The 12,318-nt window shown below is 37.0% G+C and overlaps 1 protein-coding gene across 1 annotated transcript in view; it reads right to left on the bottom strand.

Moving 5' to 3' along the window:
* LOC117409664 (5-hydroxytryptamine receptor 4-like) overlaps positions 1-12,318 on the bottom strand; it is a 99,535-nt gene that overhangs the window by 55,943 nt on the left and 31,274 nt on the right. The window contains exon 6 of the mRNA XM_058994918.1: positions 9,989-10,548. Within this exon, the coding sequence (XP_058850901.1) occupies positions 9,989-10,548 (560 nt within the window). The remainder of the gene's footprint in view (positions 1-9,988; positions 10,549-12,318) is intronic.

Here is a 12,318-nt window from a genome sequence, read left to right as displayed (position 1 = left end):
CTGTCTGAACTCTGTTAAATAAAGTCTGTGTCAATCATTTGAATCGTGATTATACTTTATTAATAATTGTTATGTTTAAGAGAATAAATATTGGAGGAGTAAAATGTAATTAAGAAACATAGTCAATTAAACCATAATCCTTACGTAACCTTGTATTGGCCTGTAACACCTGCCAAATAAACTAATAATAATAAATGAATAATATACAACAGGAGTATTGGTAACCTCTACTAGTATTTCTGCATTGGTCTAAAACATGTGTGTAGCATTCTTAACAGTAATGTATATCATAAGATTCATATTGCTTCAAGGTACCTTTGTTTGCATTTAAAGAATGACTTGTGAATGTCTTTGTGAAAATTTGCTTAACTATTTAATTGGCTTAAAACAGATAATTGACAGTTGTTCAGAAAAACATAGCCTTGTTTCCCTGAGAGAAAGACCCAATTGTTTAGTACAGCTAGAACAACTGAATTCAATCAAAAGAATATTTTAGGAAAAGAACTAACCCTTTGCCTGGTTTTTAAGTTTCTGAAGTTACAGACAACAGTTTTCACTTCAACATGGTACCAGATTGCACAGCACTTTCACATTTAACCACACAACTTTAAAATATGTAAACAGTGTTTACAACAACTGCTGACCCCCACAATAGAATGTTATTTTTCTAGAATTTTTACGCCACCGAACTTTAATTTGCTAGGTTTTGGAAATGTGTGTTCCAACCGTGGAACACCTGGAGGGGGTAGGCCAGTGCCAGTTTGGCATGATTAACATTGTCCAATGGGTCAAAATGTGTCAAATTCAAGAAACAAATTGAAGAATCGTTGTCTTACTGAGACAGAAATACACTTCATTATCTTCTGTAATCCCATTGAAAATCTCATGTTTAGAAATGCTTATCGCACTACATCAAAATAAGTAACGCAAGGGCCAATGAAACTCGGTATGGAAAAAAAAAGTCAACCAGGGAAATGGAACCGAGCTTCCTCACGACTGTCAAAAGTACATTCTCAGGAATTTCAAAATATACATCTCTGAATAATGTCACAACAGGTTAATCTGTTTATACTGTACATTTTTCTTATAAAAATAAATACCAAATACAATATATAGTTGAGATATACACACACCTCTAGACTGTCGTTGATAAACCACTGAAATATCCCCAGCTACACTAACACTCAGTGTAGCGCAATTAATACAGCCTTTGCTTACGGTCCTTGAGATAATAGCATTGAATTCCCCTGTTGAAAAGTATTTTAAAACAAAAAGGTACATCTCTTATTATAATTATTTTAAAAAATGAATTGATTTGGAGTTAAGTATCGTCTTTTACCAGGCATATTTTAACTTAGAATTCATTTTACAGTAAAGATACGTATCATCACATTTCTGAGTGGGAATGGGTAATCGCACAGATTAATAGTTAAAAGAAAAATAATGAATTTGTTGTGATGGCCTAATGGCACAACTTTAGCACAGCACATTAACAAATCTATTTGTTAAATTTGCAGACGACCCAAAAATAGGAGGAGTGGCAAACACCGTTGCAGCAGCAAATTTATTCAAAATGATCTGGACAGCATTCAGAACTGGGCAGACACATGGCAAATGACATTTAATAGAGAAAAGTGTAAGGTACTGCACACAGGCAATACAAATGTACCTTATAAATACCATATGGGAGATACTGAAATTGAAGAAGGAATCTATAAAAAAGATCTAGGAATTTATGTTGACTCAGAAATGTCTTCATCTAGACAATGTGGGGAAGCTATAAAAAAGGCCAACAAAATGCTCGGATATATAGTGAAACGTGTTGAATTTAAATCGAGGGAAGTAATGTTAAAACTTTACAATGCATTAGTAAATCCTCATCTAGAATATTGTGTTCAGTTCTGGTCACCTCGCTACAAAAAGGATATTTCTGCTCTAGAGTGCAAAGAACAGCGACCAGAATTATTCCGGGGTTAAAAGCCATGCAACAGGGGTTCCCGAACTTATATTGCTGTGCCCCCCCTCAGAGATTTAGTTTTTCTTGTGCACTCCCCCCCTCTTCTAGTAAACAGTAGAATATTTAGAAAAATATGATTTCCCTAAAATAACATATTGTAATGTCGTGTGTAAAAATGAAAGCAGGCTCCACACAGGCAGTAGCTTCGTGCTCGAATTCAGCAGTTTATTAGCACAGGACAAATAAACAAATAAACAATTCAGGACGCCAAAGCAAAACAAAATAATAAAAACCTATCACTCTGTGCTAAATTCCAGTCTACCTCTCGCTCTCACTCAGACAGCCTGTGTTACTCACTTGCACAACTGCGCTCAGACACGCACTCCTATTTATCTCTTCGAATTAAACCGCGCCCTCCTTCACCAATCCCGGGCATGCCATTCGGACCCCCATCCACCGCCAGCATTCTAGGGGTACAAATGTATGTCCAGGATTGGTGAACACGGACAGACTGGCAACCAACACCCCCCCCCCCCCCCCCCAAAACACATTATGCAATACAGAAACATAAAAGACAAACAAACGGGACAGTCAATAAGTCCTGCAACGATGAAAATCACCGGGTTGTTACACCATTGTAGCATTGAGTGTGCTCTAGGTTCTACCAGGATACAGTGCAGCTGGGACAGCAGCAAAGGTGCAACATTTAAATAAGCGACTGATCTTTAATAAAGTCATAATACATATTTTTAAGATGGATTGTATCAATACAGTCACTTATTCTCGTTCGTATGAGAAAGTAAGGACATGGAGGATTTAAAAGCCCATTTAACTGTTTCAGTCAAACCCCGTAAATTAAACTGATTGAACTATTATTACAGTATTGTTATTTTTGTTTAGATCAGTCTGGTTTTGCTAGTAGTAACACCCTCAGCGTTTTTAATCTACAATAATTGAAATTAAAATTTGTTTATGTTTGTGAAATAAGGTATAATGTATTAACAACGCTACAATAATATGAGTAATAAAATCAGTTTAATTGACAGTGTTTTGCTGTGAAACAACTAAATGAGCTTTTAAATCCCCCAAGTCCTAAAAGCAGAATGAAGAACGAGAAAATGAGGGTGCAACATTTTAATAAGTGACAGGTCTTTATTAATGTTAATGCAGTTACGAACAGTAATTGTAATGTTTGTACACCTTATTTTTATTATAACTATATTATAATGTTGTAAAACATTTATTTAATAAAACGTTGCACACTCGTTTGTCTGTTTTCTACATTCTTTTTTTCCCCTTCACTTTATAACGCTATTTCCACGTTTGTGTTATTTGAAGTGTTTAAAGTTAAATTTCAGTTTTTGTTTGCTTGTTCAGCTACAAAAAGTCACAAGTAAACCTCATGTTATTACTTTATGAAAACTTGTCCATGGCCACTGTTTACTGTGAAGAAACAGCATGGCAAGGAATGAAAAAAAAAAAAATAATAAAATGTCAACTTTTATGTACTATTTATTTCGGGAATAAACAAAACAACTTTTAACTTGAACTGCTATTTGGCATCATTTGTTTTGTAGTTAATTCACTGGGGTAAAGTAAGTCCTACACAACGCATTCTTTACTCCTGGGATATTTTTCTATTTTAACGTGTTATGTGTTGTAAGGTCTTGCTGTAAAATAAAGGCACACACACAGGGGCCACGCCCTCCTGCTGCTATGCTGTCTCTGCCTGCGTTCAGTGCAATATAATGGCTTTTATTACTTTTTGAAAAATGAACGAATATCTCAATGAATATTTAAATAATGAGTGAATATCCGAACATGAAAATTCCATGTTCATCCCAGTAGTAATTAAAACCCGTCGCCGCTACACTTTATATATACTTTTAACATGATGAGCCCACTGACAATAATTTCATCTTAAAGTCAAAGGCGTTTTGTTTGGCCTTTAACCCCCACCGTTATAGTCCTTAATTCAAACACACATAACTGCAAGTTTTAGTTACTTTACAGATGCAGTGAATTCATTTGTGATGTGTTCTGTTTTAATGTTTCTCATTTCTTTGAAAAATGATTCAATTATTTTGTTTTCAGATTCTTAACAATTGCAAACTAAAAGCATATTCTATTCTTACATTCTCAGATACAATCTGTTTAGAAATCCCAAAATGTGGAGGAGCACAGTGCACTAGGTAGTCATCTACCAAGATGACATCATCTACTGTGATGTTTCTGGATCTCCCATGCCAACAGCAGGCAATGGCGATTCAGAAAGGATCCACAGCAGACTTCCATCCAGTACAAAGTACACTCTTTAAGACAAATCGGTACAGTTTGGACTGGGAGGTGATGTTTTAAATAATCCACACTGCACGGAAAGAGGAAAGAATGGAGAATCTAGAAGTTCACCCACAGTGACTGCTAGGCGATGTCTATTCCCAGATTATCATTGGTTTAGCACATACTGTAAACAACAGTACTATCCCTAAACTGGTTCATCCAAAATCTGTGAACGTGTTGCATCTTAACACTTATTCCTGGTCTTACATTACACTATTGAAGTGAGAACTTTAGCCCACAACCACATGTCTGTGGCACTGGCACAGACAGAAGTGGGAAAATTAACAACAATCTTGTGCACTACTACCAGCGTGGGATGCCTATTCCTTATGATAATGAATCAAGAAAACTTTCCAACTATGCACTGAAAACCACAAACTTCTGACCAAATCTATAATGCACTGAGTGTATGTAATTCTACTGGAGTCACAGCAGTCTACAAATGTAATGTTTATTTCTGAACACAATAGTTACTATTGTTAGATTTCTACCGTCTGCATTTTATTGTACATTTTATTGTACATTTAAAATGGTTATTATCATAACATTTTTTACAATAAATATCCATTTGAATAAAACATGTATTTCTATCCTTTAATTTCCTATGTTGTCTTGTTTTTTTAAACGTATAATCAAATACAATGTAACACAAGCTGGTTGTAAACAGAGGAAACACAGCAAAATCTAAAAGAATAGATCTGTGTTTGTCATTTATTTATAACTCACTATAGGAAATGGCAATGCGCACACTAACATACTAGTGACTTAAATCAATGAATGAATTTAGTATTAAATTCTGGTCCAGTATTCAGTGATTGCAATAATCACACTACTCTATGCTTTAAGAATACACTTTTTTGTATACAGTGCCAGTTAAAACATCAGTTACAGTGGGTTTTGGAGTTATTCATTTGTATCTATTTTTTGTAATTATACATTTTCTACATTTAACTTGTTTTGAAAAACTAAAAACAGATAAAGTATAAATGAATAGTTCCAATATAATGTCAAATGAATTACCCAACTGAGGCAGGTTTGTCTGCTAAGAGTTTTAAACTCTCAGGGTCAGTGCTGTGGTTGAGGTGTATAATGCAGTAACAAATACAAGTATGATCCTGTGGAATCATTTTGTATTGCTTAAGTTAAAACTATTAAAAAGCGCCATACTCTCTAGTCAACCTGCGATGTAGCAATGTTAACCTGCACAAGAAAAAAAAACAGCATCGACTTTGAACTGAATACATTAAGCATACAAAAGCATAAAAGGTGAATTGCTTCATGATGTATGTACTGGTGCAGCTTATGGATCTTATCTTTTAGTAGAGGTGTTTCTTTGTGTAACGAATGAGCTGAGGCCTCAAACACACAGCTTTATAACTCTCTAAAAAGGGTATCTGAGTGGCTCACCTGGTATGGAAGCATGATGCAGAGGGTGAGTCAGGGGGGCTCAAGTTTGCATCCTGGCAGTGCGAAGTTGCCAGTATTCGCTGGGGATGTCACATGTTGCATTGGTTCTGGCAACCCCCTGGGTTAGGGAGGAAAATTCGACACTGTTTCTCCTCATTGCAATACAGTGGACCCTACTGGCCAAAACCCTGGTGAGCTTAAGCCAACATCTGCACTACTGGCCTTTGTTTGCCACAGGCTGATAGTGCGCTGACATCCGCTCTCGAACTGGGTGTTAAGACTGGATTGGTTGTGGGATCGGAAGATGCCCTCTGACCTTCAGTTCTCCTGAGCTGTTGTGGGTAATTGCTGTGGCGACGGTGCATAATTGGACATTTTAAATTAGGTAGAAAAGTGAAGGAAAAATAAATGGGCACTATAAAAACAAATCTGGCTCTTTGAGCTAATATATATATATATATATATATATATATATATATATATATATATATATATATATATATAGTAACCCGGCCGGCACTCACGGTCGTTCGCTTGCCCCTTTCAAAGCAGACCCAGGACACAGGAAATGGAGTTTCAAGCGCGGTTGCGCTATTTTTAATAAACACAAAAATAAACACAAACACAAAACAAAACCTAACTCTGTTTTGGAGTACTTACTAAACGGGTTATTCCCTGACTAACTTGCAGGACGGCTAAGCTGTTTACCCGGCACCACGGAACATAAACCAAAACCACGCAGGTTTAACACAGCACGTACTTCGTTTATGACTGCTCGGAGGCAGAGCACCTCTCTTCTGCTTCCTTCTACTCAGCAGCCCCGTGCAGACTGACTGCACATCTTAAATACCCCTGCACCTAGTACTAATTGATAATACCTACCAGGTGCGGGTGATAATTAAACAAATAAAACAATTAATTTAAACAAAATGTGCATTTGCACATTTTTTTGGCAGGGAAGATTTTAACCCTCTCCCTGCCGTGTTACAATATATATATATACACACACACAGTCGACCCTGTTTATACCGCCAGGTAAGGGCCATGGGCAAAAACGGGCAATAAGCGAGGGTGGCGTTATAGTGAGGGTCCAAAACAAAACACACAACCTTCTATGTTTGCAATAAATTCAAACGTTTTATTTTTTTTAGTTATACAAGTACCATTTTAATAAAAAATTAATCTTTTTTAAAACTACAGTAATAGTTCTTAACATAACAGTAGGTCTACTAGTGATGTTTTATAATCTTTTCCCATCTGTATGAAACATACATGGTTACTTTTAAGGAACAGTTTATACTTACTGGTCATTTGAGCTTCACTGTTTGTGGCACGACTGTAAGCCTGCTGAATACTATCCCCCATTGAATATATGCCATCTATTTATTTCACAATGCAATTTAAGCTCAACAGCATTCTTTTTTAAGTAGTTAAAAAAAAAAACGTTGAATATGTACAGACAAACACTTTTTTTTTAAACGAAAAGTTAAGAAAACTATTCTGTTTATAAAACTGATGCTTTAGTTTGAGTCAGGCTTCATTTGTGCAAAACTTGGACGTAAACAAACAAATCTCTTACTGTACTTTTTTTAACATTTACTGTGGTTTATAAAAGTCACTTATTTTAGACTGCGTTAAGCCTTTTTCAAATCGACCCGTTCCATCAAGGTAAGCCATTTGTTTTTATCCATTAGAATGTCTCAGATTGTCCTTCGATTAACTGTATGTGCTTCACTTAGGCGAGAAAGCATTTGCAATGCCTTGCTGGCTTGCTTTCTTATTTTCAGATGCATACATGCAGATTTGTTTCTTTTGCTCTGGTGTTAAATGTAGGGTCGACTCGCCATTTTGTACTTTCTGTTTTGCTTTGGGAGCGGGAGAGTTGATGACATTGGGATGAACGTTCAGTTAACAACGAATTAGGAAAGCGAGTCAAAGGTTAACTGCATAACTTTGTTGTTTTAATTGGCCATGATTATTTCACTGCCGCTACAATGAGGTAAACTACAATGCTTATACTTACGTTTGCTTGGATGGGCAGAGCACTAGCCAGAAACACTGTAGCCTATACATTTTAAGATGAGGGCAGCTGCAGTATGCTACCTTACACCCAGTCCTGAAAACGTGCTGTAATCCTGCTTGACGGGACCCCTCTTTTATGAGAGTTAATTGTTCTCCCAGCCCATCTGGCCTTTACTATGAGAAAGTGACATCAAAAACACAGGCTGTACACATTTGAAATCTGGATTAATAATTAGGCAGTGTTTACTGTTTAACACTTCAATTTATTGGCATGTACTTACAGTATATAACAATTCTCATGTTTATGCACTTAGTTCATAGTCCTCAATGTAAAAATAACACTGATAATAATAACAGTGAAGGAACACAGACTCAAAGAGTCCTATACGATTTAAACAGTAACAAATTAGTTTAGCTTCAGCAAAATTACAGGCTTATCTTCTGACAACACAGTTAATGTAATTAAATGTTGGCGTGACAGGCCACCTAATTATGGTGAACTTATGACTTCAGCTTTTTGTTCCTTGAATTATTTATATCGTTCTAAAGTTTACTATTATTATATCTCTGAAGCACACCACTTTACTTTGCGGTGTGACTGAAACAATACACTTATTTTCACAAAATCGGCCCTTTCACCGATATGATTTGTAGTTGAGAACAAAGGCGTGTAAAGCATTTTCCTTTTTTAAAATAGATAGAGGAAATAATCTCTTACTGATATATGCTGGACTTTGAGCCCACTGGGAAGTTCTGTAATAAGGAGGCTTCACTTCAGAATCCAAGTTATGTAGTTATTTAAAGTTTGCTTTGATACATTACTATTAAAAATGGCTAGAAAAGTTTAGCAAACAGCCAAATGTGTTTTGTTTAAATTCCTTTCAAATAACTTCAGCTTTGCTGGTAGTTGAACTCTAAAGAACATAATAATAGGAAGTGTGTGGGTACCAAGTGGGAGTCTGTGAAAACTACATTAAATAATGAATAGATAACAAACAACTAAAAAGCAATTAAGAAGGGCTTAAATGATAATACAGTCTGAAATATGACAAGCATGATGATAGGTGGGGGTGTAATGTAAAAAAGAAAGCAGCACATTAAATGAACTGTTCCAGCAATGGCACAGACATGTCTTCATAGAGCTGACAGTAAAAGTGGAAAGAAATGCTAGGAAAACTGTGTGTGTGGGTGAGAAACAAAAATTATGAAAAAAAGTGAAGACATTTTTATCCCACGACTAATTGATGTAGCTCTGTTTAAAGACGTCAAGACACGTGATAGGAGCAGATGTGTCTTTGGAAGTTTTGTGCAGAAGAACCTACGATACAGGTGACTGACTGAGACTAGATGATCCAACTTTCACTGCAAGGTTGCTAGAGCAGTTCACCTCCATGTCTCTTGTGACTAAAGTAATTGGGTTTGAAATCTGTTTAAGGCCAAGCCAAGCGCCAGGCTTGTCAATACAAGATGATATTGAAGCTGACACCCTGGGATCCTTCAAGAAGCTGCTTGATGAGATTCTGGGATCAATAAGCTACTAACAACCAAATGAGCAAGATGGTCCGAATGGCCTCCTCTCGTTTGTAAATCATAAAGAGCTCTATCTTGTTACCATTTTAGCATTCAGATCTTTCGTATGGTGTAATGGGAAAACGTGCAGGCAACGCTGCTCCCTTCTGCTACATCACAGTATGTGCCCTGTCATACCCAGTATGAAAAAAGTTTAAAATTCATCTGACAGAAAACAAATCTTAAAATACAGTTCAGTTAATTTAAGAATGATTCAGTGCATACAAAACCTTAAAAAAAACCTCCTGCAACTACGTTTATTGCAGTTTTCCAGTATACTGTATATTTGTAAGTATGTTCATGTATTCAAATAAATCATTTTATTAGTTAGCACAGACAGCGAAAGCAGGATGGTAAGCATAAAGATTGCATAAAGATTAGTAAATATATCTGACAGGTGACTTTTACTCACTCGACAGATGACTTTTCTTATATTGCCATAGGCAGGTCAAGTCTCCGATCCCATCAGCAAGCCCAACCCATTATAATGTGTTATCAGCCCCGCAACCAGCAAGTGAATTTACAAAAACACAATGCAATCATCTCTCTTGTCTTTTTCCTTATTGCTATACTATCAAGGCAGCACAGTTTTATTTGACCAGCTCAGACTCATCAACATCAACTACAACAATCATGACCTTTAGCCCCTCTTAAAAAAAAAAAAAAAAATGTGCATAAAATAACCAGTCTCACCTCATTGATATGGAAGTTCTGTTGGCCGAGGTGGTGTATGTTCGTGATGATGTGAAGCTTCCAGCACGCACATATCGCTCATCCCCACAGCAAAGTATCCTTAGAAAGGCACGTCGGAATGACTTGTTCAGAAAGGCATACAGGAAAGGGTTCAAGCCTGAGTTGATGTACCCCAGCCAGAGCCAGGCTGTCCACATCTGCCAGGGAACGCTGTAGTCGATGAACGGATCAATGATGTTGGTGATGAAGAAAGGGGCCCAGCAAAGGCAGAAACAGCCCATAATGATGGCTAGAGTCTTGGCCGCTTTAGTCTCCACCTTCATCCGGCTGGGGCCATGGTGGTCAGAGCCCTCAAGTGCTTCACAGGCCGAGCCCGCTTTCTGAAGGTTCCTGATCTGCCGCGCATGCTCCATGGCAGTTATGTATATCCGCTGGTAGGCCAGCACCATCAGGACCAGGGGGATGTAGAAGGCCACAGCCGAGCAGCTGATGGCGTAAGGCCAGTTTACTAAGAAGACGCAGGTCTCATTGGTGGCACTGCTGAACTTTCTTGAGTCTATCTGGAAAACCAATTAGTGAAATTAGTAAGGTAACAGGTTATATTTTAATTATCTAAATACACGCATCTCTTAAAGAGCAAATTGGTACAGGTATGAAATATCATGGTTATCTGTATTCGTCTTCGTGTCACATCCTGGTGACACTTTAAAACTCTGAAGTTTAAAGCACCCCTGTGGCCTCGAAAGGTCTCTCAAACATATTTTCTAGTACATCACAGGGCAACCATTAACCTGTCCCCCTGCAACAATCTGACAGTTGTGTATAAGTTGTGTATATAAGAAAACCAGAAATAAATAACACATAACTAATACTTTTGTTTTTTTTACATCCAATTGGGGCAATGTTGTTTCTGCCTTATTTGCCATGTCTAACAACTATTCCAGTTAAAAAAAAAACAAGAAATTAAATGTAGATAATAAAAGTATCACAACAAAATTGGTATTTTAAGCAATCTGGATCCTTAATTATTGTACACACCATGTAGTGATGGTCTCAGATAGCTTGTCAAAGGGCATGAAGACTGCCCACACCCTACCTGCTAATGTGTGGACATAAAAAACAGAGGACCTCATTCTCCATTGTGGAGAATATAGCACTTTTCAATACCACTAAATACACCACAGGTGTTTTTTTTTTTTGGGGGGGGGGGTTGTTTTTTTTTAATGGTGGAGGCTGTGTGGTCCAGTGGTTAAAGAAAAGGGCTTGTAACCAGGAGGTCCCTAGTTCAAATCCGCACCTCAGCCACTGACTCATTGTGTGACCCTGAGCAAGTCACTTAACCTGCTTGTGCTCCGTCTTTCGGGTGAGACGTAATTGTAAGTGACTCTGCAGCTGATGCATAGTTCACACACCCTAGTCTCTGTGAGTCGCCTTGGATAAAGGCATCTGCTAAATAAATAAATAATGTAAAAGATGCTCAGTAGGATGAGATTTTATTGCATCTCAAAACCTTTCACTTTATTGAAACTGGCCAAGATACCCAATGATAAATAATTATAAAATCTATTAAACACAAAATAAAATAAACTACAAAAGCAAATAAAAGTAAATAAAAAGAGAACATGTAGTTTAGCACATATACAGGTCTGAACAAAGAGGTGCATGTTTTTCTGGGCAGACAGCCTTGCTGGTCTACCCTCTTACTGCTATGGAGGGTGGTCTCACAGAGGTCTTCAGACTCCAGTGCTTGCAATCCTTCATCCTTCAGTAGTGCTATTTTTAGCCCATACATATTTGAAAGTTACACAGCATAAACAAACCTGCATAACGTATAGCCCTGGAATATAACCCCTTGAAATCCTAAACACTGCTGTGAAAGTATTTAGTAAAGTGATTACCACACTTACAGGGAAGGGACACTCTTATGTGTATAGGGAGAAATTTCCTCACTGTCACTGTCATCAATCACGTAATGCTGGCATACTGTATTACTTAGCAGAGTTAGGGGATTATAATTGTAGAAATGCCAGGAAATCCCACCAGAGACTTGATGATCCTAAGAAACACAGTCGTTCTTTTCTCAAATGAGCAAACAAAACTTTCATGACTTGTTATTTTAAATCCAAGCATTTAAGCTCAGTTGATAGAATGTATCCCCATAATGCAGTCACTATAATAATTTATTTTTGTTTGTCAAAAATCTAAGTGAATGGCTTGGCACAACATTTATTTTTACTAGTTAGTACCAGAAACCTGATAGCACAATTCACAAAGAAAGATTAGATACTCAAAGAAAAGAAAATATTGGCATTTCTAAAATGTTTATCAAT

The sequence above is a fragment of the Acipenser ruthenus genome, chromosome 2 (genome assembly GCF_902713425.1).
Source record: "Acipenser ruthenus chromosome 2, fAciRut3.2 maternal haplotype, whole genome shotgun sequence".
In the NCBI taxonomy this organism is placed as follows: Eukaryota; Metazoa; Chordata; class Actinopteri; order Acipenseriformes; family Acipenseridae; genus Acipenser; species Acipenser ruthenus.
This window is presented reverse-complemented; position numbering and strand designations above follow the sequence as displayed.